Source organism: Gymnogyps californianus, chromosome 3, assembly GCF_018139145.2.
Source record: "Gymnogyps californianus isolate 813 chromosome 3, ASM1813914v2, whole genome shotgun sequence".
NCBI lineage: Eukaryota > Metazoa > Chordata > Aves > Accipitriformes > Cathartidae > Gymnogyps > Gymnogyps californianus.
Window position 1 is genome coordinate 56,825,323 of NC_059473.1, and position 25,226 is coordinate 56,850,548.

General features: G+C 36.0%; 1 protein-coding gene across 1 annotated transcript in view; it reads left to right on the forward strand.

The window, feature by feature from the left end:
• ESR1 (estrogen receptor 1) overlaps positions 1-25,226 on the forward strand; it is a 112,962-nt gene that overhangs the window by 44,889 nt on the left and 42,847 nt on the right. The window contains 2 exon segments of the mRNA XM_050893423.1: positions 27-143; positions 17,072-17,404. Of these exon segments, the coding sequence (XP_050749380.1) occupies positions 27-143; positions 17,072-17,404 (450 nt within the window).

Below are 25,226 nucleotides of genomic sequence, written 5' to 3' on the forward strand. Positions count from 1 at the left end.
TCCTTACTTTCCCTCTGGTTTTACAGGGCACAATGACTACATGTGTCCTGCTACTAACCAGTGCACCATTGACAAGAACAGAAGAAAGAGTTGCCAGGCTTGCCGACTAAGAAAATGCTATGAAGTGGGAATGATGAAAGGTGGTATGTACACAGCAATCAACAAATCCTCAGCATTGGTGTCTGCCTTCCTGTCTTTTAACTTCATTGGACAGCTGATATGGCTCCTAAAGGAGGAAGCGACTAATTTTATTGAGCTGAAGTGTATTAAATCAAAGAGTGGTTAAATAAAAAATAAAAACCGCCCAAATACCATGTTATTAATCTTGCCCAAATTTGCATCAAAATTAATAGGAACATTGACTTCGACGGAGTTAGGATTCTTCTGTTAATATTTTTAATTCATTATTTTTTTGGTCTCTCATGGTAGACTCCAGATCATGATGAATGAAACTTAACCCAAGATTTTGTAGCATTTTGCAGTTCAGTGTGAAAAGCACTGGTAGTCTCAGATCAGTCCATATTCATTAAAATATACTTCTGAATATGTAATACTTGTTCTGTGAATTATGGAAGGGAAAGTCAATTCCTCTATTCCAGTACTGTACACATATTTTATATGTGAATTAATTTCACCCAATAACATTAAAGGCTCACTCATTTTATAAAAACTGAGATAAATGCCCCTTTCTTGGAATATACTTACGTAATAATGATGTCAGAGAAGAAGAATCAGACACTGAATGCTTAGGCTGAAGTGGAATATCACTAAATTACTTCATTTATATACACAGTGTTTAAGTTTTGGAGGCAACATTAGAAATACATGACAATACTGAACAATTGCTACGGTGTGTTCTTAGATGGAAGAGTTTTTTTGTAACATAGTTTTGGATCGATCATGATACCTGCCTTTCTCCTCTATGTTACAGTACCTTATGTTTGTCAAAAGCAGACAGAATTTAGCTATTTTTAATCCTTTTGAAAAAGCCAAGCTCCTAAGAGTTAAGAATATTTAAGAACAGAAAATCATAAAGTTTCATATTTGCTCTAAAACAGGAGAAAATTTTGTTGCAGCCTACTAAAAATTTCAGATTGTTTTTATTAGTGAAGAGTAATCACTAGCTTTATTGAAACTTATTTCTGTAGGAAAATTTAGCAAACTAGTAAGTGCTCAGAAGAGAAAGGATTAGAACCCACGCTTGTGTGTGAAAGGAGCTAATTGTTAAATTGCAAATTGGTTCTCCCTTTCTCTGGCACACCTAATGCTTACTTATTCCACAAAAAATCTGGGGCAAGAGAGAGGAGTAGCTCATCATGTTTGTCCTCCCCACAACAAAGGATGGTTTATAAGCTCAGTCTGTGCAGTCAAGGTAGGCCAAGTCTGGGAACTTTGGGACAGAGAGTAAAGGGCAAAGAGTAAAGGAAAACTAGTCCATTTTTGCTGCACTTTGAGGTTGAATCTACATTTTTCTCAACTCAAGGATTAAGCAAGAGCTGAGACTGATTTTGTTAATCTCAGTTTTGGGATGCAAGCAGGAGGAAGGTGTCAAATCTCTTTTTAGTTCTAAGACTTAAGACAGTAGCTGATTTTTTTAATAAGATTTAGTTTATGGATCCAAAGTTTCTTGGTTTCTGTCTTAACATCCTGGTGTATACAACTATAACTCTTTAAAGTAAAATGTATATAATTAGTATCACAGCTATGGTCTGGAGAAGTTAAAGTTTCAGATAAGGCAAATTAAAATCAGGAAACGCCATACATAAATTTGCCATGCAGCTTTAGCTTTGACCTTTGTCCATATGGCAGATCATAGCTAAGAAATATCATTATGTTTTATGTTGATTATATTACACCTTTCATTTGGCACATTTCCATCCATTTATACTCATATGTATTTAATTAATGATCCACTGTACCAGTTTGATGTTTTTGATATCCCTTCTCTAAGATACATGTTGTAATAGGTTTTTCACTGTTCCATACATAGTTGTTTCAATCACATAAAAATTGCACAGAATTCTCAGCTAGCATTCTGTAGATTAAAGAAGTCCAAAAAAAAGACTGCAATTTTGTCCAAATTTTCTTTCTAATATAGACGTTCTGGAATTTTTATTTCATACAGTGGCCCTCACTTGAGTAAAGTCCTGTGGATTTCATCCTTTCCTTTTACAATGCTGTAAGATTTCTATAATCACTACAGCAACTGGCAGTTCAAAAATAGTCAATGTTGTGGTTTTTTGTTTTTGTTTTTGTTTTTTTTTTAAACTAAGCTCACAATTTACAAACAGGAAGATCAGGTGCATAAATTCTGCCAGCTCCTACAGGACAACTAATAATGCACAGAAGTCCATCAGTGGTTCATAGGCAAGAGTTTAAGAATATTTATTCTATGAAGTCTGGGAAAAATTTCTCGAGATCCCTCAGTTGCAGGTTATAAATCTGGCATGCCTGCAGATGAAGTATTCAAGAAAGGTAAAGTTAATGTAAGATGAGGTAAAGCATTCAAGATTCTGCTGGAGTCATTAATGATCCTGTATTGTCCCTGTAGCTGTGGGAGAAAGAAATCCTTTTCTTTAGGTAGTACTTGATAATTGTCACGTTTCTCTCAGATGAAGATAAAGGTTAAGTGAATATTCTTGGTGTGCCATCTGGTTAACTTTTAAAGTGTTGATTTTTAAGTATTTTTAAATATTTTTGGTTGTTTTTTTTTTTTCTCTGAGGAGATGACAAGCTTTTGTGTTTTAATAGATCTCTTATAATAACACTTTTCTTCAACATACTTGAATCATGTAGTGCTGTCGTTAACTCAAGGTCCACATTTTTCTCTAATAATTCATAGTTCTCTTGATTGAATCTTTTAATTTAAGTAATCTCCTTTTTTTCATATTGAAGAATTTGCCTTGTTTAAAGGCATTAATTCTATCATACATTTGAAAAATATTCAGTTGTGTCATATCTCACTTCTATATCTATCTCCACAATTTGCTTATGATGATATACCTTTTATACATAGTGGAAAACAGCTGTAATCTTTCTTTTCTCTAAATGTAATCTCAGTTTTCCTTCTGCACTGAATTAGCTGAGGTTTCTTAATAAATTGTCAAAGCTGCTAACTTGTGACTTTTACCTATCATTTAACTTCTGAGCAATAGCTGATATTAATTATTGAGTTTCAGTAAATATGGGGGAAGCTAGATAAAATCTTGATTAAACATCTCTGGTTAATTTTAAACATAGGTTATGACCTATGGTTGCCGAGGTTTTTCTCATAGAAGGTCACTTAAAAGAGCATAAAAAAGTTCATATATATTATTTTTAATAGAGTGGACACAACTGAAATATATTTTTGGGGCTTCATTCAGAAAAAATGCAGGCTTCAAGTGGCTTTTGAGCTATACTGTAGGAACATTTATTTAAGTTTCTGTGGAAATTTTATCTTTTTTTTTGTCCCACTGTTCTTTCATCTTTTAAAAACTTCCCTCAGTACTGAAGAGTTATTTTCTTTCTCTCCTCTTATGTTTGCAAGTGTTTCCTTCTGCATCTGTTAATGTGCTGCTTAGAGGGACAATTAGACTGCCAGAATCTCTGCTGATGTAGTCAGCATCTGAGGCAGAATTTATAGCTGTTATATTTTGTCCAAACGCTTCACTCTCTCTTTCTGAATAAGCCAAAAAGACCTTAAATTATATGTTATTATTTAGTCTGTGCACCCCCGTTTTGTACATGAGGATAAAGCGGTCACATGGAATAAACTCCTTGTCATGTCCCTCTTTCTTCTGGTTGGGTAGCAGGGAAGAGTAGCCTTGTTTTTGTTTATGATCCACTGATGCTTTCTTGAAGATTTTTTCTGTTCTGGATTGGAGTAGTATATTCCAACTTACTATTTCACATGATGGGGGGTCCCAGCTTCCAAATGGAGTGTTTACAGCAGTTGCAATCCTGAAGCTCCAACCGTACGTACGGTCCAGGTAATCTCTGCTCCAATACAGATCTAGTTTTCAATTTCTTCGTTGTTTTAATGGCTTTCTGATGACTTGGCTCCGAAGAACCTCATTCTCTGAAATCAAAAGCACCTTATTTTTATTGGTATTTATTAATTAAGTATTTTTATAGTGTGGTAAATGGAAGGGGATTTCTAGTTATTAGCATGCTACATTCTTCCCCTCCTTTCATATGTGACAAGGCAGATTTAACATCAAGTGCTCTGATCAAAGCAATAGAGTGCTAATGGAATCAATGGCTATGGCAGAAATTTGCCATAACATTAAATGCGAGATCCTTAATGAAAAATCAGTTATTTGCCTGGTAGTCAATTTTTAGCCACCCTGAGACCTACATAATTCTGTCAATTGTCAAATGCTGATGGCTTCCCAACCTGAAGTCGTATGAAATGTGGTGATCAAGGATTTGAGTGGTCATGTGCCAGATCCAGATGGTGATCGTGTATACAACCAGGGGTATTAACTGTCTTTGAACAGCCTGAAATTTCATGTTGTAGAGAGAAGATTCTGAGTGTTGTTTCTTCTGATAATGAAATTACAGCATTACAGCACATTTGAAGCCCACATCTTTCAGTGTTGCCCTCACAAAGTATCTGAGAACCCTTCAGAGATTATTGCGGTACAGCCCAGGGAATAAAAGACTGTGTTTGCCATAACAGCATGCTGTAACCACATTCCAGGCGCCTGTAGAAATGTTCATTAACTTCTGGAGATTGGAGTCTAGAGACCGGAGGCTTTCAGTTTTTGTCTTGCATTCTCTTGAAATAGTTACCCACCTGTAACCACATGGGAATTCAGTCTAGTTCAGTGTGACAATGTTGCTGAAGTTTAAGACAAACTTTTACAGGGAAAAGAAAAAAACATTTGGCAAAGTTGCCATCATCTCAGAGAAGAACCTTGCTGATTTTTGTCTTTAAATGGAGAGAGCTATGCTTCCCTTTGCTGAACGCTATATTGGTTCATGCTAAAAGGCTAGAGAGTTATTAAAATCATTTGCAAAAGCAGAGGTAAATCGATGTCTGATGCAACCACTGGAAGGGCTCAAGACTTTCTAGTTTTCCATGTAATTATCTTTTAGTGAAATATTATATTAAAAATAGAAATTAGTGAATGAAGGAAAATGGATTAACAATGTGAAACTATTTCGGTTCGTCTGAGGAGAACCTTTATGATACTTATTAGACATGCTGTTCTGTACTCAGCCAAATAACTGTGTAGGTGGGGCCCAATAAATGTATGAGGGAATGTAGATTTTTAAGATGTAATTGATGGGCTGAAAGCATGTACTCAAGCAGCATTTGAAGCAAAGTTCTGTGAGTTTAGAAGAGCCTCCTGGAAAAGAAGATAGAATTGAAACAAGACTTTTTAGTGAAATGTTTCTTTTTCCGCTTTGTACACATGCAAAGTGGATTGTTGACGTTGAATTGGCCCAAAATATAATATTCCACTGTTCTGCCCCCAAGTTAAGAAAAAGAGACCACTGTTGTGAACACTTTTGCCAAAAATACTTTATCTTCCTATTCCACTTCACTGAATGATCTGGGCTAGAAGGAACTCCAGGAGGTCTCTTGTTGGGCTCAAAGCAGGTTCAACATTGAATTTAGACAAGGTTGTTTAAGACCTTTTACAGCCAGGTGGAAATGGGACAACTTGTCTTATGCTTAATTATACGCTATAGCTAGTTATGTAAAAAAAATTTTAATACTGCAGAATTTTTGATGTTTTACTCCTGAACACTTGTTTGAGATTGTAAAGCTAATTATATCTATATATTTGTTTACATTTGCTTTTTGGCTTTTACATACATAAAAATTCCTAATTAGGAATTATTTTAGTTGTGATATTACTTGGGAGTAGCTACAGCAATAAGACGGTCCCCATTTAAATTGGTGATTAATTTTAAATGAAGTCTAGGATCCTTGCTGTGTCTCCACCTCTGCCTGCCACTTGTTCATACTACAGGTACCTCAGGGTGTCACTGTGCATTCACTGGTTTTGAGCAAACCTATGCAGTCAGAACAGCTGGAGTCTTCTCCTTGCTGAGCTTGAGAAATTCCTAGAGCACTAGAGCTTCCGGTTCTTCACTTGGTTAGGCATTTACAGTTCAATTCTAGCACTATCAGTCCTGATATATCAGGCCAAATAGCTTCAATACCCTAATTAACTTATCTAATTTCTAAAATGTAGCAGTTACAATTTCTCGCTGTCTTTGAGAGTTATACTAACAGACTCATACTTCTAAAACTACTTGGCTTTTCCAAATCATGGTTGATGTATGGTTCCTGCAAAGGCTTTATTGTGACCCCTGAAATGTCTATGGCTTCCCTGTAAATATTGTCTAGAAATGGGGCTGTTGCCATGCTTACTGTAGCCAAAACTTAGTATGATTTGTGCAGGAGTGTCAGCACTGAAAGGGATTCAGTTGAATGATGCATTAATTGAACTTCTCTTCCTTCTCTTCTACATGTCCTCTGACACTCTTTAAAACATGTAATATGAATGCCAAAGTTTGAATGCCAAAATGCAGATTAGGATGAATCATGTCTTGCACCTTCATCTGTAATTAGTAGATCATTGGTTCTCAAACTTATGAATATGAATAGTCATTAGAGACCCCAAATTACATTTGCCTGCCTGTTAACAGCATTTTTTGTCCCCAGGTCTTTAAAAACTGTATATGGAAGACCAGTTTTACGATCTGCATTGTAGCTGATAGGGATACTGGGACACTGTGATATGTAATGTGACTTGATCACTGAGCAGACCGCTGGCAGAGCTGGAATTTGAACTAGAATATCTGAATGTAAGCCCTGGGCCCTGCATCCCCCTGCTGTGGCTTCTCTCTCCCTCTTTCTCTTTTTAAATAGAAGGTAGTCCTGATTATAGAGGAGAAAAAAGCCCCAGTTTGGAAAAGGATGAGAGATATTTTTTGAAAAAAACACACACATAAACAGACATATAACATTCATCAACCACTCAGGAGTAGAAAAAATTGCAACATCCAGTTGCACAGACCAACCTCAAAACTGTTATTTATTTATACTACTGAGTGTCTAGATATCCTTGTCAGAAACCAGGCTATTAAGCACTGTCACTTGAGGCAGGCCTGTTCAAGATTAGACATTAAAGTCTGATTAATTTTTTTAGAAGATTTCAGACAATGTTTCTCATTTAAAGTAATTGTCAACCCACCTGGGTTTTCAGCACAATTTACATTTCTGTTTGATTTTCTAAAAGAGAAATGCATATGAAATAAAGGGGCTGATTGTCTGAATCATATTCAAAAGAAGTAATTTATTAAGCCTATAAAATTTGAATTTGGAAAATGGTGTTACTTTCCTGTGATCAAATAATGTATTTCTGTAGAGAGAACCAAGCAGAAAAGGTCTCAAAATCTCAAATCTCTCAAAATCACCTTGGGAGGACCATCATGCCAAGATACATTACAATATTAGGACCTACATTACAGTCATAGCTTCAGCAATCTCCATCTGTTAGAAATCTATCAAGAATGTAATTGTATTCCTGACCTCTACTTATGTACAGCAGCTACAGTGACCTTATGTTTTAGAGGAAGCTGTTGGATTTTTTTTTATTTCCAAGGAAGCATTAAAAAACTATTGAATTTAGCGGAGGTGTGCCTAGTGAGGTCTATCTCCAAAGCAAAATTACTGTAAGAGGTCTTTAGGAGACAGCTACCTTGCTTGCATCCACCTTTTAGACTCTAAAGCCAGTTGTGCTTAGACGACACTCAGGTTTGTGCTCATAAGAGAACTGTTGGCTTGTTCACATGGTTTTCCTTTTGCAATCACTTACTTTTGCCAATGGCAGCAATGACACCAAAGTGAGTCTGCACCGATTCCCAGAGTTTTTCTCCATTAGTTTAGTAAATCCCTCTTGTATTAGGACATTGGAGAGAGGCTTTTGGATTTCTAGCCTCTTCAACTCTCACTTAAGTTTCAGAAAGGTTCCCCTAATCCCTATATAAAGGGTTTTTGGCATAGAAAAATCTGGTTTCTTCCTTTGTGAACACTGGTGCAAAGGATTCGCGTGGCTTCTCTGCCATGGCCTGTTCTTCTCTGCATACTCCTTTAATACTCTGATCATCAACTGGACTATAGACTCTCTGGCTTTCTGAAGGATGTCTTCTTATTTATAATCTCTTTTACTTACAACATACGTTTAGTCTTTTATTCTAAAGCAGGGTTTGTTTTACAAAACACCAGATATTCCTTCTCTCTGGCAATTTTAAACATAATTCTGATGAGCTAGATCAGTCCTGAAGAGTAACAAAATTGTTTAGAAGAGAAGGTGTTTCCAAGCACTTTTGAAATACTCCTTTGACGAACTGACAAAATTATAGGCTGTTAATGCTGCAAGGCTGTGCGTGTATATAGAAGAGTCAAATGTCTCTTATCATCTGGGATCTGCTGACAAGGAGCAGAACTGTGGACAAAGAGCCTCAGGTTCAAAGGTTGCTCCAGACTGGGAGGTTAGCTGGTAAGCCATTTACTGATCACTGTTTCCAAAACCAACCATAGATCCATCTTTTTGTTGCCCTCTTAGGAAAAAACCCAAAAGTAATTCCTTTTCCTTCCTGCCATGATTTTTTTTCCCCTCAGAGTGTGGCCACAAACTGTTGATTGCTACAGTGAGCTTCAGCACAGTTCCCACGCCATCCTCACACTCACTATCACCACTCTGACTTTTTCCTCCAATTTATTTATGAGCCAAAGGTCTTAATTTTGTAATCCTGTTTAACCTAGGTGTTGTAGTCTTTTCCTGTGCATAAGGTTGTCCTTTCCCATAACGTTTCCACCAGCCTTGTTCTGAACCTGTTCCTCCTAGGGGTTGCAGCAGCTCTGTTGCTGAAATGGAAAAGAAACAGTAAAAGGAAAAGTCTGCTTTACCAGGAAGCCACAAATAGGGAAGAAAATCTTCAAAGCTAAAAAACTCATTTCTGAGCAAACAGTTTTTAAGTAGGAGCTTCTTCCCTGGGTTAAAAGTTACTTATTTTGCAAAATAGTTCCAGTAAGACATGAAACAACATTGATATGAATGAGAAGCTATTGCTTATATGCTTGCTGCCTAGGAACTGAACTCTGGTTCTCTAATTCTGGCACTTAGCTTGCCTTTATGTTTTGACTTGTCAAGTTTCCAAATCTACTTTGTTTCCACTAGTTTAAATGCTTGAAATGCCATCCGAATGTCTGTCAAGTATAAAGTGGAGGTTAATTTGTAGAGCACTGACTATTGCAAGGATTTGCAGAGTGCTGCCCACGTACCGTTAGTGGTACAGCTCGAAGTTATGTGCCAATGACTTTTGAGCAGTAATTACATTCTTGTGCCCATGGCTGGGGCAGTGATTGACGCTGTTATCACCACTTGAGTGAACTGAGTGTGGGAACTGTAGGATGGCAAGGCACTGGTAGTAATGGAAAGATAGTGAACAGTAGTGAAACATTTTCCATGTCATTTATGGGGTTTCTAAGCAGTTAGGGGACAAAAAAAAATCCAGATATTGTGATAGAGATTATTTTTGTCTATGATTTGAAATATTCTGACTAATTAATATTTAGTCCAACAGCATGCTGCTTCTCTGATGCTACTTCGTCAAAAAGGGGGCACAGGATTTAACAGTTCATGGATTTGTTATTTCGCTGGACTTCCCCTCTAAACCTGATGTCTTCTGGTAACCTAAGGAAGTAAAGTATCTAAAATGCAATTGGAGTGAATATAAGGTTTTCCTTGCAGCAGTAGACAACTACTGTGCCATTACTCAAATTGTGACTATATGTAAACACTAATATTAAAACCATCTTCTGTTATTTTGTTAAAATGCCTTTCTATTGTCACTGAATCACAATGTGGAAGCCAAGACTGTATCTACAGATAACCCAGTTGTTTGCATGCATCAAGGCTAGAACATGCTAGACAAAGAAAACTTTTTATGTGCCTAAAGTTTTAAACTGAAATGTTTGTTAAGTAATACACACATGCATACCAACATGAGATGGGTAAGGTTTACTAATGGTGATTGAGGTGTTGCTTTTAACTTTCTTGCTTGCTCACTGTGTGGTTTTAAGTCTTTGTACATTGATTTTAACATTTTGGTTTTTTGAGAAGTTAAAACCGTTACGAATAAAAGAGCCCTGAGATCTTTAGGTGGAAGATATTAAAATGTGTTCTAATAACAGAGTACCTGAGATCTCACAGCTTTATCATGGCTACAACATATGACCAGTTACATTTTTTTCCTACTCATATGATGTTTATGATGATATATGTTCTGACAACTACAGAAACTACTAAAAGCAGAATTTTACTGTAGATCAATGAAAAACAATATGAATTTTACTGCAGATTGTATGGAAAAATAAAAAACCCACAACAAATAAACAATACGCCCCTAATCTGTGTTTCTACAAAGAGAGACAAATGACTGGTTCTTTCTGTCAAGGCATTGCCATGAAAGGAGGTGAGGATTAGAAAGTTATTCTTTTAGTACTTTAAAAATCTGTAGTGCAGTATAAACTCAGCAAGTGCAAGGAGACAATGCAGTTAAAATTTTTGGAGGGAGAAGACACATGGAGGTACTGACTGCTATATCCTAAAGCAAGTATTTTATGAAGATAGACTTATTTGTGTCAGTCACTGCATAAAAAGAAAAGATAATATCATGTCTTCCTTCTGAAACAAGAAAGGTACACCGGAAAAAAAAGATATTAGTAATTAACCTAATGGAGTATGGAGTACATCACCTCTGCAAATGTATAATATGATGAAAAATTGTGTAGGCAGCAGTTAGAATTACTTCCCAATCCAGTAATTATGTCCTGGTAATTAAATATATCCTAGAAGCATTAATTAATCCTATTCCCCACATCAGTTCAGTTGTCTTCCCCCCTTCAGATCTCAATCAATTCTCTTTCTAGCTGTTTCAATTTTTCTTTCTATCTGTTCTGCTTTTCCTGTGAATTCTTAGGTGCTACAGCCCTATCTTCCAGGGTTAGAAGGAGAAGCAGCAGAGCAGTTCCTTGAAAGCTGGGTGTTAAAATAAGGAAGAGTAGCAAAGAAGAGTTTTTCTTCTTCATTCTCCTGCAAATAGCAGCTCCTGAGGTGGAGTGAGAGCTCTCACCAGTCATCTTTCTTTTCCTAAATATTCCCTCAGGAGGCAAAACAAAATCTTACTTAATTATACACATAGAAAGCATATAGAATAACAGGTAAAATTCTTTGTTTATAAAATGTGAAATAAAACCTCCTATTTCCAATACATGTTACATAGCAGTTTCTAGGATAAAATACTGTCTCTTCCCACTGTATGGACCTGGAATTCTGAAGTCAAATGTGCCACCACTTCTGGTTGCGCAGCATGTGTTTCCTGCACCTATCTTGGAGAGATTGCTGTTCTTTTGCACATTTATTGGCAGAGAATTAAAAAAAGAAATTGCTTCAGAACTGAGTATATTTCTATGGTCTGGCTACACAATGATAATGAACTTCCAGACTTCTTGAAAGAAGGTGGTGATTTTAAATTATCTTACTTTCATGTTGCTGTAAGGTTCTTCTAAGATAAACAGCATTGGACTAACCCAGTTTTACTGAATGGGATATTCTGAGAAAAATACCACAGCTGCAACATCCTTATCACTTATTGCAAGACAAGAGATATTGTTCCTGCCTAAATTCACAATTTGTGTAATTGCCTTCTGCCTACTTACATTTTTCTATAAAATAAAATAGTTATATCCTCTCCCAAACTAGAACAGTGTTGTCAGGTGACTTGTGTGTGTCACGCAATGACAGCTACAATTGCATTGATAGAAAATCAATTTCTGTGTATGGTAAGTACAGTCATGACATATACTAATAAAATATATTAATGGTTGATTAAAGTTGCAAAGTGAAGTTCTCAAATGTTAGAAAATACAGAAGTTATCAGTGTGACCTATATTGAACCACCTTATGGTATCATCTTATTAGTATCCTTTGTCCTCCAGAAAATTGCAAAACTTTGTTTCTGTTGCCACTGTTAAATATGTATCACGATACCATAACTGATTTTGCAGATTGTTTGCAAGGTGAAGCACAGAAATGTATTTGAAACAGAAACCTAAAGAATGTCCAAAGTTTTTTGGGCTATAGACATTTCTCAGGGCTGACTTCTCACTTTTTCTGAGGTGATCCAGATCGCAGGTCAAGGAGAGTTTGTGTTTGTGAGGCTGGGCTTCACTCATAAAGCGCCTGGAGCCTTCTCAATGATTGATGACCACTGATACAGATAGTCAAAAAATGATTTGCTGAAAACCTGTATACTAAAACGCAGTTAGAGGACTAGAGCTCTGCAGACTCAAAAAAATATTGGGAATTTTTTTTTTTTCTGCATTTGCAGGTAAACAAGATAAGATTAAAAATACAATTCACTCGAGAGTTTTAACCTTCAAAGAAAGGTACTATTTGTAGAAGATAACTTTATTGTAGTTTTTGCTTGCAGCTATTGGAAAGCTGTTCGGAACTCCAGCAAAACTGAAATGGAGCATGAAGAGATGGGTTAATAAACAGGCTGCAAGTGAATAGGCTTTACAATGACAGGCAGATGCAGTTTCCATATTAATACCCACCCCTCATGTGAAGAAGCAGAGTGAATGTTGTGCATATGGGGGAAAGAGAAGATGAAGGTCTTTTGCATTTTTTGTATCATGTTAATGAAAATAGCACAATAAATATTCCAGATAGCAGGTGGGTGTTGCAAACAAGACAAAAAGCAATAGCTGTTGTGTTTAGGATTTACAGAATAGTGAACAATAGGAAGGACACAAAAATATCTTGACTGTTTCAGTTTTATCAAATAACCAGGTTTTTTTCAGTCTTAGTGCCAAGAAAAGTTTATTGGGTTTTATCAAATCTGTTCCCATATATTGCAAACAATAAGCATTCTTTACTTGACAAATATTCCCACAAAATTTCTAATACTAAAGAAATTGAAGAATATTATATGAAGCAGTTCATAGGATATATATTTAAGTAGAATAGAATTTGAGATTATACATATATCTTTAAATCTAAAATGCATAATTCTATGGTTCACACAGAACAAAGCAAATTTTATTCTATTTTTTCTCCTCCTCTTCTTCCTCTAAATATTCTTGAATACTTTATATAATACTGAAGATATAAAGATGGAGTTTTGTTCTTAGAAGTAGGTAAGAAGAAGCTGGCTGTTGGATGGCTGAGATTCAATATTCATCCAATACATTCCTGATTTAGGATTTTTTTTTAATAATCTGGAATTTATTTTTTGTTTTGTTTTAATCACATGTGGGAAAACACTAGTGAAGTGTTTCCTTTGGTTAACATTGCCTCCACGGTCCATATGCAATTTTATTGCTGCTTGGGTTCTATTGACTGGAGCATATAATTACTCAACAGTTTTGAAATCTGCCTCCATATCTAAAAAGGTGACTGAATTTACATATGAAGCTTTATAAAATTGCCTTTGAAAATATTGGCTCTTGTAGCTTTAAAATGCAAGTGGAAATTCTTTTAGAGCTTTTGCAAGATACATAGTACTTCCATTTTTGGTAGAATATTGTTTTTCATAACATTTGGCAATTCAGGTTCCTTTATTGGCTGAACTGTGGAATCAAAATTAATATATTCATATATTTAAAAAAACCTTACAGCATCATTACACTTTTGGCAATGAAATTGTAGCTTGATAGAATTGTCTTTTGGAATTAGTGACTGTGCATCTCTATTATCTTTTTAACAGAGATAAAATTTGATTAAGCTGAAGTAGATTTGGAGGCACTTGCATTTTTCAGAGAGATACTCACTCCTATTTGGTCCAAGAAAATGAATAATAAAATCACTATGTTGCTTGTCCATCTAGGGGTTAGGTGAAGAGTTAGTAGTAATTTCTATAAATCTCTGATGAGTATGATGCTTATACAGATTCAAAGACCTTTCTGTCTGTGATCATCACAGCTGCTGATGTGATGCAGAAGGAATGCATACCCTTACTGACTTTTTTTTTCAGATCTGGTCTCTACAAAATCCAGTGTAGGCTTACTATGATTGGTTGGTTGGTTGTTTTTTTAAAATCCCAAAATAAAAATGTAAAAATAAATTTGTGTGGGGCATCTCCTCCAAACTGTTTACGTTCAACTTTGCTCAATGCACCACTTTTTTTCAAGGTGAAGAAAAGCCAGTGGGAAGCTTGTAGATGAATTAAAAATAAAGCTATTGTTCTTATTTAGGATCTAGTTGATTTGCAAGCAGCTAAATGTGCTTACATTTGCCACCTTCCCTCTGTTATGTCAAATTCTCATCACATCCTTGTTTTATTTAACAAGGCAGGCCTGGAATAAGTAAAAAGCAAAACCAAAAAAATCCTCTCTGATCTTCCAGTAATTTATGTCACGGAGACTCAAGTCAAAGGTGTCTTATTTGTGTTTATTAACCCTGAATGGATTCTTTTCTCCATCAAATTTGGCCTACAGCTTTCTAACATATACCACCTTCTAATGTATTCACACTTTCAGCTTTGTTTCTGCATGGTGTGAAAGAGAATCTCTTCTTGTCTGTCCTGAACCTTGCATGGGGTAGTTTCATTTGATACCATCTTGTATTAGAAGAGAAGCATCAGTGCTTGTATCTTATTTATCTTCTTGCTGCTTCTGATTTTGTAGTCTTGTGTCTGACTTGCAGGCCAAGCAGACCTAGTCAATTTAGCTGTTTCTTGCACCAGAATTGTTTCGCACTTCGGATCATCTTACTTGTCTCTCTCTTATCCCTTTTTCATTTCTTTTATATCTCTTTTTAAAATGGGAAGAACAGAACTGCACACAGTGTTCCTTGTAGTGTGCCTCATGAGTTAATAAAATCTGTGATTTATGAAGATGCTCTGTCCTCTCTTCCCCTCCTAGTAATTTCTAGCCTTCTATTTACTTTCTAAACTAACTTATCTGATGTTTTTATAGTATTATTCTAACCCCAAGATCTTGTTTCTGAATTATGTCAGTTCTGAGTCTATCTATTTATGAGTATGTTGGACAGTACAGGCCCCAAGGATACTTTTAACTCTTCAAAAGGAAGTTGCTGGATGAACAGCTGTAGAATTTGGGATGTGAGAGAGTTAACAAGTGCTTTAGTGTGTATGAACCATGTGGTTTTGTTCACGTGATTATGTTTGCATGTTTCACAGGGCAATTTTAATTCAAAAACATGACATTGATATAAAGCATACAACAAAAATGTGTTACAGATAGAGCATGCATGTTATCAAGTGTTGCAATGAAGTAAGCTACCAACGAGAATAACTCTAGGATGACATTTTGCCAAAATAAGTCTTTTTCTTAATAGCAAGATCTCCTCCTCCTCTCCTAAATAGAAACAGTTTAGTGGTAGGAAAAATCGGTGTTGCTGAATGAAAAATGGAAGCAGCAGTGCACTTGAGGCTTTTGGCTTACAACTAGTTTAACAAATGGAAAATGTAGAGGTTAAGTAGTAGGAGTGATGAAAGATTTATTGAACTTGCTTTATCTGGAAAGATTAACAGAATAGAATCAGGAAGCCTACTAGATTTTGCATGAATTAGATGTAAAGTGCTTAATCTTCAAGTATTAATTCAGTGAAAATATCACCACATTGTAAGAAAGAGGCAAACAGACCTAGAGATTCTCTCTGTTCCTTTGACATTGGGAAAGGACATCTGCTGATATGATCGAACATTTATATGAAGGAATATTGGATGTGAGATGAAGGTGTTGCTAACAAAGACTGGGAATATAAAGGTTTAAATTTTTGTGGTGTGAAAAAAGCTGAGCAAAGATTGTGTTTCCCACTCCCCCACCCATCAGAAAGATCTGTATTGATCGCTTGCAAGTGCCAGCAGTTCTCAAAGCTGTGTGGGGTTTTTTTTTGTTTGTTTGTTTAAAATTGTTCTCTCTTGTCTGTTTCTTGAATAGTTTGCCTTGTTCTTCTCTATAGATACTTCTTTTGATTTTCAAACTAGGACTAGTGCTGCTTTTCCATATTGCATGAGAACTCCAGAACAAGCCCCATCATAAGCTGCCTTCTCCTCATAGCTCAATTCCTTGTGTGCTTTCCTTATTACTTTCTTGTCCCTTGCCCCCATTTGATGATTGATTTAAGTTTTTAACTCAGCCTCAGAATTCCTGTGCCTCCTCCACTCAGAGCCAGACTTATATATTATACATTATATTTTTCTTGTAACCCTTCCACAAAGCGAGATTTTGTTCCACTATAAGGTCTTATGTTGTTGTTCTAATTGGTATGGCTGACGATAATATCCCAAGGTTCAGGGTCATATGGTGCTAAGCACATTGCAGAAATGTGCAGTAATGACAAAGACTGTTTCTGTTGCAGTTATTACAGCCTTTTGACAGTAGGTCTCCCACATTAGATTCTGAGGTTGCAATTATCTTTCCTTACTTCTGTTTATCTACTTATATGGCATTCTTTACCGCTGTATAGGCTCATCTTATAATGGGAACTTTTTTGGATAGTTTTTATGTAATTATGAAGATCACAAGCTCAGGAATAGGATGGTGTTTAATTAAAATAATTGGTGAACTTGAACAAAGCTTTCTTGGATAGCTTTGAGAGCTACTTCTGTGATCCATCTGGCTCAACCAGATCATTAAGTTACCATTGATCATATATAGAATAGTTGTCTGCTAGATGTTGGGACATACTTTGAAGTTTGTGCTGTAAAGAAATATTTATTTATTCCCAATTACTGACTTCCTTTTGTGGGGCTAAGGCAGCTGTACAGTGTCGCTAGTCTAGAGTCCTGTGTAAGCCCAACTGATCTGAATTTTAGGAAGGAGTGCACTATTCCTGACACTATACTTTTTAAAATAGTTTTTCTCTCCAGCTACTGATGTAAGATTCCATATATAAGAAGAAGTCTTCAGAAAATAAACGGAGAGTTAATGCTACCTGTGTCTACCAACAGCAGCTGCTGGTTGGCTGAAGCCATGTGTATGTAATACATATGTTCAAGGAAAGGAGTTCATTATGTTCTTGTGTGTCTCTAGGAATCCGGAAAGACCGCAGAGGTGGGCGAATGATGAAACAAAAACGGCAAAGAGAGGAGCAGGATTCCAGGAACGGGGAGGCTTCAACGGAGCTGCGAGCTCCCACCCTTTGGACAAGTCCACTGGTTGTTAAACATAACAAGAAGAACAGCCCAGCCCTGTCCCTGACGGCAGAACAGATGGTCAGCGCCTTGCTGGAAGCTGAGCCACCCATAGTTTATTCTGAATATGACCCAAATAGACCATTCAATGAAGCCTCTATGATGACCCTGTTGACCAACCTTGCAGACAGAGAATTAGTGCACATGATCAACTGGGCAAAGAGAGTTCCAGGTAAGGAAAAAAAAGCCCCAGTGGACTATAAAAACCTCTACATGACAAACCAATAGAAAAAAGACATACTGGTTTTCACACTACAGATTCTAATTTCATGCAAATTGTTCACTTAAGTGTAAATACATAAAAAATCACAAATTTTATGTTATATTGGTTGATAAAAAACTATAGTGCAACGTAAGTGACTTTTGAAGAAAGATTTAATCAAGAAAAGATATTTCCCCACACTATAGGATGTTGGACAGTTTTTTGATTGCAAATCCTTTTTTCGGATAAAACCCAGCAAAATTAAAGGTAAAAACAGATTACTCAAAGCCATATCTAATCAATTTGATCTAATCAAATTATGTTAATTATTTAGATCCCTTTTGAAAAAAGGGTTACTCTCATGTCTGTAATGTAAGCCATAAATTCAGCATCATTACTGAGCCCATAAGTATTAGTATTATTTATTTAATTGCCAGTTTATCTTTTTGATCATAAATTACAGATCTTCCATGAGATTTGGGTCTGAAAAACAGAGCCAGAATAGCAATTTTTGTATGAAATTTTTTCCTACTGGAACTAGATGTTTTTATCTTTATCACTTTGGTGCATCATGGTTGCTGAGCTATGACCCGTCCTTTCTGGAAGGGAATTACAGAATTGTGGAAAGTATGTAACATTTTTGTTTGAACGTATGTTACACATTCATTCATGTGGTTTAATTGATTTATATCAATTAAATGAGAGAGTAGTTTTGTAATTGAAGTTCATCACCTTTTAAAATTCCAGTCTATAAGACTATTTTTCAGAAGTTAACATTTAAATGTTTATTAGAAATTTATTGCACATGCTGTACTTTTAGCTTTGTAAAAATACCGGCACATGTGGTAATTTATACTTTATAATTCACTGGGATTCTGATCTCTCAAATTTTTACTGTAGCCATTTATTTCATTAAAGTTATGTAGCTACTTTATGAAGGGATGTTAGAGAACACTACCACAGCTCTCACTCACATAGTGCATTACCTCAACAGCATTACACCCAAGTTATGTCATTTTTCTGTTTTCCTTCATTTAAACTTGGCAAGACTCTTCCTGGTAAATCAATAACCCATAAAATCTGAGTCTTTTCCAGTCCTCATGGGTTCCCTTCTTACCACTTTTCACATGTCACTTTGTGGGCTCCAGCCATGATCAATGAGAAACTGTGTGTGTTTCATTTCACATCGTATCTTATAAGAAATCACCTGAGAATTTTATTCTTGACAAAGTCACAGTGGTTAAGGCCTGATCCACAGTCTGTTCAAGTCAAGGGCGGGTTCTCCTGTTAATTTAGGTATGCTTTGGATCATGCCTTTACAAAATGCTTTTGAAAAATGAACATATGTCCATAGTTAAAGCTATTCACTATCAAAACAGCTAAATTCAAATGACTTTTCTACTGATTTTAAAGATATAATTAGTCTAAGTCTGTTAAAATCCATTAATTTACATTCAACATGAATATATGACATTGTAAATTAATTATGTTGTTCAACTGGAAACATTTGTCTTCTATGACATTTGATTTTGATAGTTAATGTAATTAATGAAAATGTGTTTAGATACAAAGCAACACTGTTAGGGAACTCAGATCTGGTTTTTATTCAGAAATCTCTCTAAAACTGCTTGTTGCAAGATGATTACACCTGGTGAAGATCAAAAAACTGGCTGGTTTATCAAATATATCCTTTATTTCCTAAGCAAGCTTTTGAAATTGGAAAATCAAATGTATAAGGTTATCAACTATTTGTGTATATCCGATGTATTTTACATTTAAACAAATGTGCCTGTTAATTGCTGAAATAGCTCCTAAGGAGAAACTAAGCCAAATGACTCTATGTATATGCATTAGTAAGTACCCTAACAGGTGAGGTTTGATATAAAACTGGTGAAATTTGGTTAAAAAAATCCTTCCCAGTCATAGTTTGATCTATTAGGCACTGTACAAACAATCATACCAAAGGGAAGTCCTAAAGCAGGAGAGACAGACTACGAATAGTTTGGGGATTCTGAAAGTGGTGGACACCTAGCTGGTTCTTGGTGTTGTGGCTTGGAGGATGGTATGCATGACCAAAGGCAGAAATTAAAGTATTTTTGAAAGTTGATTCAAAAGAGTTCAGGCCCAATTTTTTACCTACCTCTAAAACTGGGTCCTCTGAGAGTAGGAATTTAGGAGCTAGGTATTTAAATCTTTTTTTTTGATCTCTCGTTTGGTCCCCAGAAAAGGTTAAGTGTTCTCAGTTGCTGATATTAAATCTTAGAAGTACTGATCACCTTTCAGAGACAGGGCCTTTGTTTGGACTGTTTGCCTAAGTTTCCTTCTGCTGGAATGTACTGACAATAAATGTACATTAAGAGAAATGTGTCTGGCAATATAAGTCGTATTTTCACCTCTACAGTACGTTGCCTTTGAATACTCCATTATTACGAGGAATTATGCAATACTGCTTAATTAGAGAGGATTTTTGTATACTTTATGCATAAAGAGAGGAATTGAATAACTTTTTTCTGTTAGGTGAAGTATTTTGTGCAATAGCATTGTAGGATTCCACTCAGTTATTTTCTCAGCTAATTTACTAAGGTTTCAAGCTTTGGAATCAAGGGTAAAAACATCTTTTTCTAAAAAGTGAATGTGTTTTTTACCAGTAGAAAAAAGCAGTTGCAGGAAACAGCCTCCCCTATGCACATCTCTCAAGCCTTGGAAGCATTGCACAAGTTCATTTAGCTAAATGCAGGCACTTAGGTGACGGAGAGCAAGGAGCAAAGTCAATACGAGTGGCTGGGTTGAAAGCATATTTGTTGAGGAAGGAAGAAATTGATATTAAAAGAGCAGAAATGCAGTGAAGATACAGCTTACAAATAAGTGTAACTTCAGGGATGTGTCTGGAGTTTATTTTGCTGTGTAGGCTTTAAAGAAGAGGGTGTGTGTCTAAGCAACAAGTAAAGACATTGTTTTGGTCAGCCAGTCTTTCTGATGCTGTAAATAGGTGGGCATGGAAGAAGAAACAGCTAATTAGAAGACGTACTGGATAAAAGTTAATCTATTTGACAAAAAGGAGTAATGAAAATTAATTTATGATGGACTGTTTAGTATAATGTAGGCAGAGATCTGTTATAAAGACGTGCTGAGGACAATGTCCAAAATGAGGTGAGTATCTTTGCAGACATGCCCTGATTGGGAAGGTGAGAACTGGTCTAAATCTTTATTGCAACTTGTTCAGCATTAGTTCAAACTTGCTTAAATTGACTCTGCACTCTTGGTGGTGTTAACAAATTGCTGGGGAAAAGAGAACTTGTGGCAGCTTCTTGTGCATGACCTTGAAAAATGATCTTCAATATTTAAGTATAACATGATTCTTAACTGAGGTCATAACAAAGTTCTCCCATGACAATGCAATTCATAATATGCCAAGTGCATAAAAGCTTGTTTTAATTTTCCTTTGAAACCTTGGCCACTTATACAAGTGGGTTTGCCAGATTGCATGAACAAAAATCTTGTACAGTGTCCTATGACATATACAAAAAAATTCAGGATGCTGCACAGGACTTGCTCTTTACATGGCCTAATGGGGATTTTGGCTTAAGTCCTCCCAGATGGCCTCTGTAAGACACCAGTAGTGCCTTTTGAATACCCCAGCCAGCTGGAATAGCAAGCAGCTGCACATAAGGCGGGTGCAAACAGATTGTGATGGGCTAGACTTTATATACACATGTAAATGGAGCCTTTTACCATTTAATTGGGACAAAACACTAAAAATCACATGTAGGCAAGGTATCAGCATAGATGAATAAATGTTCTGCTCATTTCTGAATCACGTATTCCTGAAAGATATGGCTTTTTATTTTCTTCTTGCTTTACCTGAGATCTTGGGGATATAGTACCACCTTCAGTCTTACAGGATGAGGTTTTTTAGTTTAGTGAATTTTCATCATGGTCTTTGATGCAATGAGCAAAACCATCACTTTGCTTTTCTACAGAAATGCTGATATGTCAAAGGAATTAACTTATTGTATTTCATTATTCACTTACTGTGTATATCACTTATCTGTATTTGGAGTACTGTATTCTCTAAAGGAAGCTGGTATTTTCAATGTAATTGTCAATAACTTTTTTGTGCAGAAGCTCTTGAGATGGTAAGAGGCATTACGAGCTTATACAGTGAGCTCATGGTAAAGAGTGTAGCTTTAAGGAAATTTTGTTGCAAAGGTGAAATCTTTGGCACTGCTGCTACAATCTTGTATAACTATTTACTACAAGTACAGTAGCTGTACAACTTAATAGCCCTAAAATGGTACGCTGGGCATACAAGCTTTGAAGTTTTGAGATGATTCACGGTGCTGTACTTATTTTATGGCTTCATGAACCAAGGAGATAAACATTTTGGCACTGATTTTTTTTTTATTTCAAAGCCACAGAAGTTGCTATTTTCTTAAGATATTGTTTTCCTATTTGACCTTCTAAACTGCTCTGTTTGTTAAATTAGGAACAGCGTGTAAAGAGGCCAACAATAGCCACAATTTTACACTGTACTTCAGTGACACCAAGCCTTGAAAAAAAAAGTCAGCTTGCAGTGGAAGGAAAGAAATCTTATACAAGAGTGGTGTGTGTTAATAACCCTTCAGGTGCAGGACAGTTTACAGAGCTTCTAAGTGTAATGATCCTCTTGGCAATAATTTACACTTAGCTTAAAAAAAGGAATGGCTTGCAATTCCTGTAATAATTTTTAATAAACCTTCCAAAATATCTGCTTTATAGTCTCTTCTCCTTTGACTAATGGGCTTACTGTGGAGATTTGTAAAATGTTGTTAAAAAAACCACCCCTCTGCTTATCTGTTTAATCTGTTGAAGTGATACTATAACTGCTCCCCTGATTTCATAGAGGAAAAACAGAGGAAGCAAATAGATCTGTAAGGAAAAGAGAAATGATAACAAGAATCTGGATCTTACTTTATGGCTGCTTTTTGCTAATTTAATTTCTGTGAAGTTTCAATTCATTACCATGAATGTAAGAGATAAGAATCAGTCTTTGTAGTGGAATAAGGTAATCACCATTTGAATTTGAACATCAGACTGAGAGGTATCATGCAATAGCATGATTATGCAGGGCAGCAGAGTTAAAATTGTTGACTATGAATCCCTGTATTTTCTTAGTCTGGGAAGCATCTTCAGTCTTTCATGTCTATATTGCGTAAAACCAAATCAACCCCCCTTTCCGTCCTCCTACCCCCACTTCTGGGTGCTGTATGAGACAAACTCACTCTTGCAAGTAGCTTTTATTTTTATTATCTATAGAATTGTCTTTTAGTACTTTTGAAACACAAGGAGGTGTATTTGCTCTTGTAGAGAAATTTAAATGAGAGAAAAAGACGAGACCATGTGACACAACGTTTTGCCAGTGAGAGACAGAGAGGAAGACGCAGATTCTAAAGGACAGGGAGATGTCTGACAGAGTTGTATACACCAGGAGCTTGTGTCAAACAGGGAAAAGCCAAAGCCGAGAAGGAACAGTTCAGCAGAAGTGCTTGGAACGGAACATAAACCTTGGCTGCAGGTATCTATGGGAATAAAAATACAGGCAGTGCTTTCACTAGCTGAAGAGTGGAAGAAAATGATAGCAGGAGAAAAAAGGATCAGGGTCTGAATAACAACTGTGACAATGGAAATTTAAGAGGTATCCTAATGCAATTGTTTTCAAACTCTACGGAGTCCCTAGAGTTGGGGATATAGAAGGGGAGATAAATGCATCAGGACTAGCGTTAGCAAGCTGACCAGCATCAAGAAGACTCCAACTGGGAGAAAAAGTAGAGAGCACATGCAAGAGGACCAGAGGAGGAAGATACTGGGAATCAGTCAGATGAGCCAACAGTAAGTTCAGCAGCTTAGTCCTGGGCCTCTTACTCATTCCTAGGGCTCCTGCTGGAGGACAGTAATTTGTTCAGGGGCTCTTCGAAGCAGAAGGGTCTGGTTGTTGCCTGTTCCCCCTGCCACAGGAAGAGCCTTCGGATGTTGTCTACTCACTATCCCTGTCCCATTTCCTCTTCCAAGCTTCTCTGAGCTTCACACTCCACTCTTTCCCCAGGAGTTTCCTGGCAGTGGGGATTACAAGAATATATTCAAACTGGGTCACTTCATTTGAATAATTTTCAATCAAGGGAAACAGAGTTAGGAAAGGAAAAGTAGTTAGAGAACCACTTGGAATCTTTCTTTAGAGAACCTTTCAATGAGCTCAGAAGTATATCCTTGAGGGTTTTCTAATACATATCTTGCAACATTTCATCATTTTTTTTTGTTTATTTTTACTACAGTTTTTTACAAACTCCTAAAGCTAATTCTGTAGCTTTCCAGATTTTATTTTTTTTGTCCAGAAGAAGAAAGAGATTCTGAAGAATAAGTAAGTCAGGTGTTGGTGTCATTACGAAAGTGCATCTGCTTGTATCCCTTTTAGCAACATTCTGTGGCCACAATTAAAAGCTCTACTTCATATGTGAGGTGATATTTCGTTCAAAAGCATGATAAATGTCAGTAATTCTTTCTAATATTACGAAAATCCAATGTTAGAGTAATTGATAGAGAGTGCTATGTTGTCCTCTCATTCACACTTTGCGTAGAGCAGTGACTGCCAAGCTATTGAATCAAGCTTGTTATCCAACCTTCTAGCCTCCTTGAATTTAGGAAAGCTGTAATAAGATACAAGTTCATAAACAAATATAGACTGAAGGTGACTGTCTTTTACTTATGTTGCATAACTGTAGTTGTTCTCTGTGCACAGGACCAAAAAATGGCTGTGGCCTTTCTTTTAAGTAAATGAGTTTCTGTTAAGATGGAGGTGAATGTGTGTAACATGCTGTGAAAATTCACTTTTTTTTTTTTTCAGATAAAGTGTGTTTTGCATATTTAGAAAAAAGGAAATATAGCTAACAACATTCTTCACAACATTTATCCGATAAATCAATAACAGTTGGAACCCCAGTATTTCTTTTTAAATGCTATAATATTTGTTCTCCCAGAGATGTCTTAGTTCCCTTCTTTGTGGAAGTGAATAGTTTGAAAAACAATTAATATAGGCATCCAAAGCCATCCATTTATTAGCTCAGCACAATAATGATATTCTACTGTAGGTGATTTTTTTAAAAAAACAGCCTTCTTTAGAGTGGTGAACCTCAAAGACATCTCTCTATCTAAATATCCCTGAACGAGTATGTGCTGAAATTTAAATTTAAATCTGAAGACAAACTTAACCTGTAAATCTCTGTTTCTACAAGTATGCATATATCCAAATACATTTATTAAGATTATGGAACTACTCCGCATATGTAAAGTTCCTTATGTACACAATGGTTTTAAAATCAAGACCCAAAGTGCTATTACAAGGCCAACTCTGTTCAGAACTTTCCAGAGTAAGAAATATGTGAATTCCAAAGTTTTGAATTTTGGGGCTTCCCAACAAGCTGTCTCAAACAATATCTTCAGTAACCAAAGTTGTCTTACTGTAAGTAATCTTGGTTACCTGTTTGTCATAAAGTGGCAGATGAAAAATAACACCCAACAGGTAAGAAGGAGCTAACATTCTTTTAACAAGAACTACTTACATACTGGAGTTCATTGGGCACTCAATAACATACAAGTTCATTTGATAATGAATGTTTGAAGATGAACTTCTATTGGTCTTGGCAAACAAAGAGGCAAAAATGAGCATCCACAGTAATAATTTTTATATTTTTAGCCAAAACTTAAGAAAATTAAATACTTATACTGTAATATTTTATTTCTAAAAGAAACAATCCTTTTA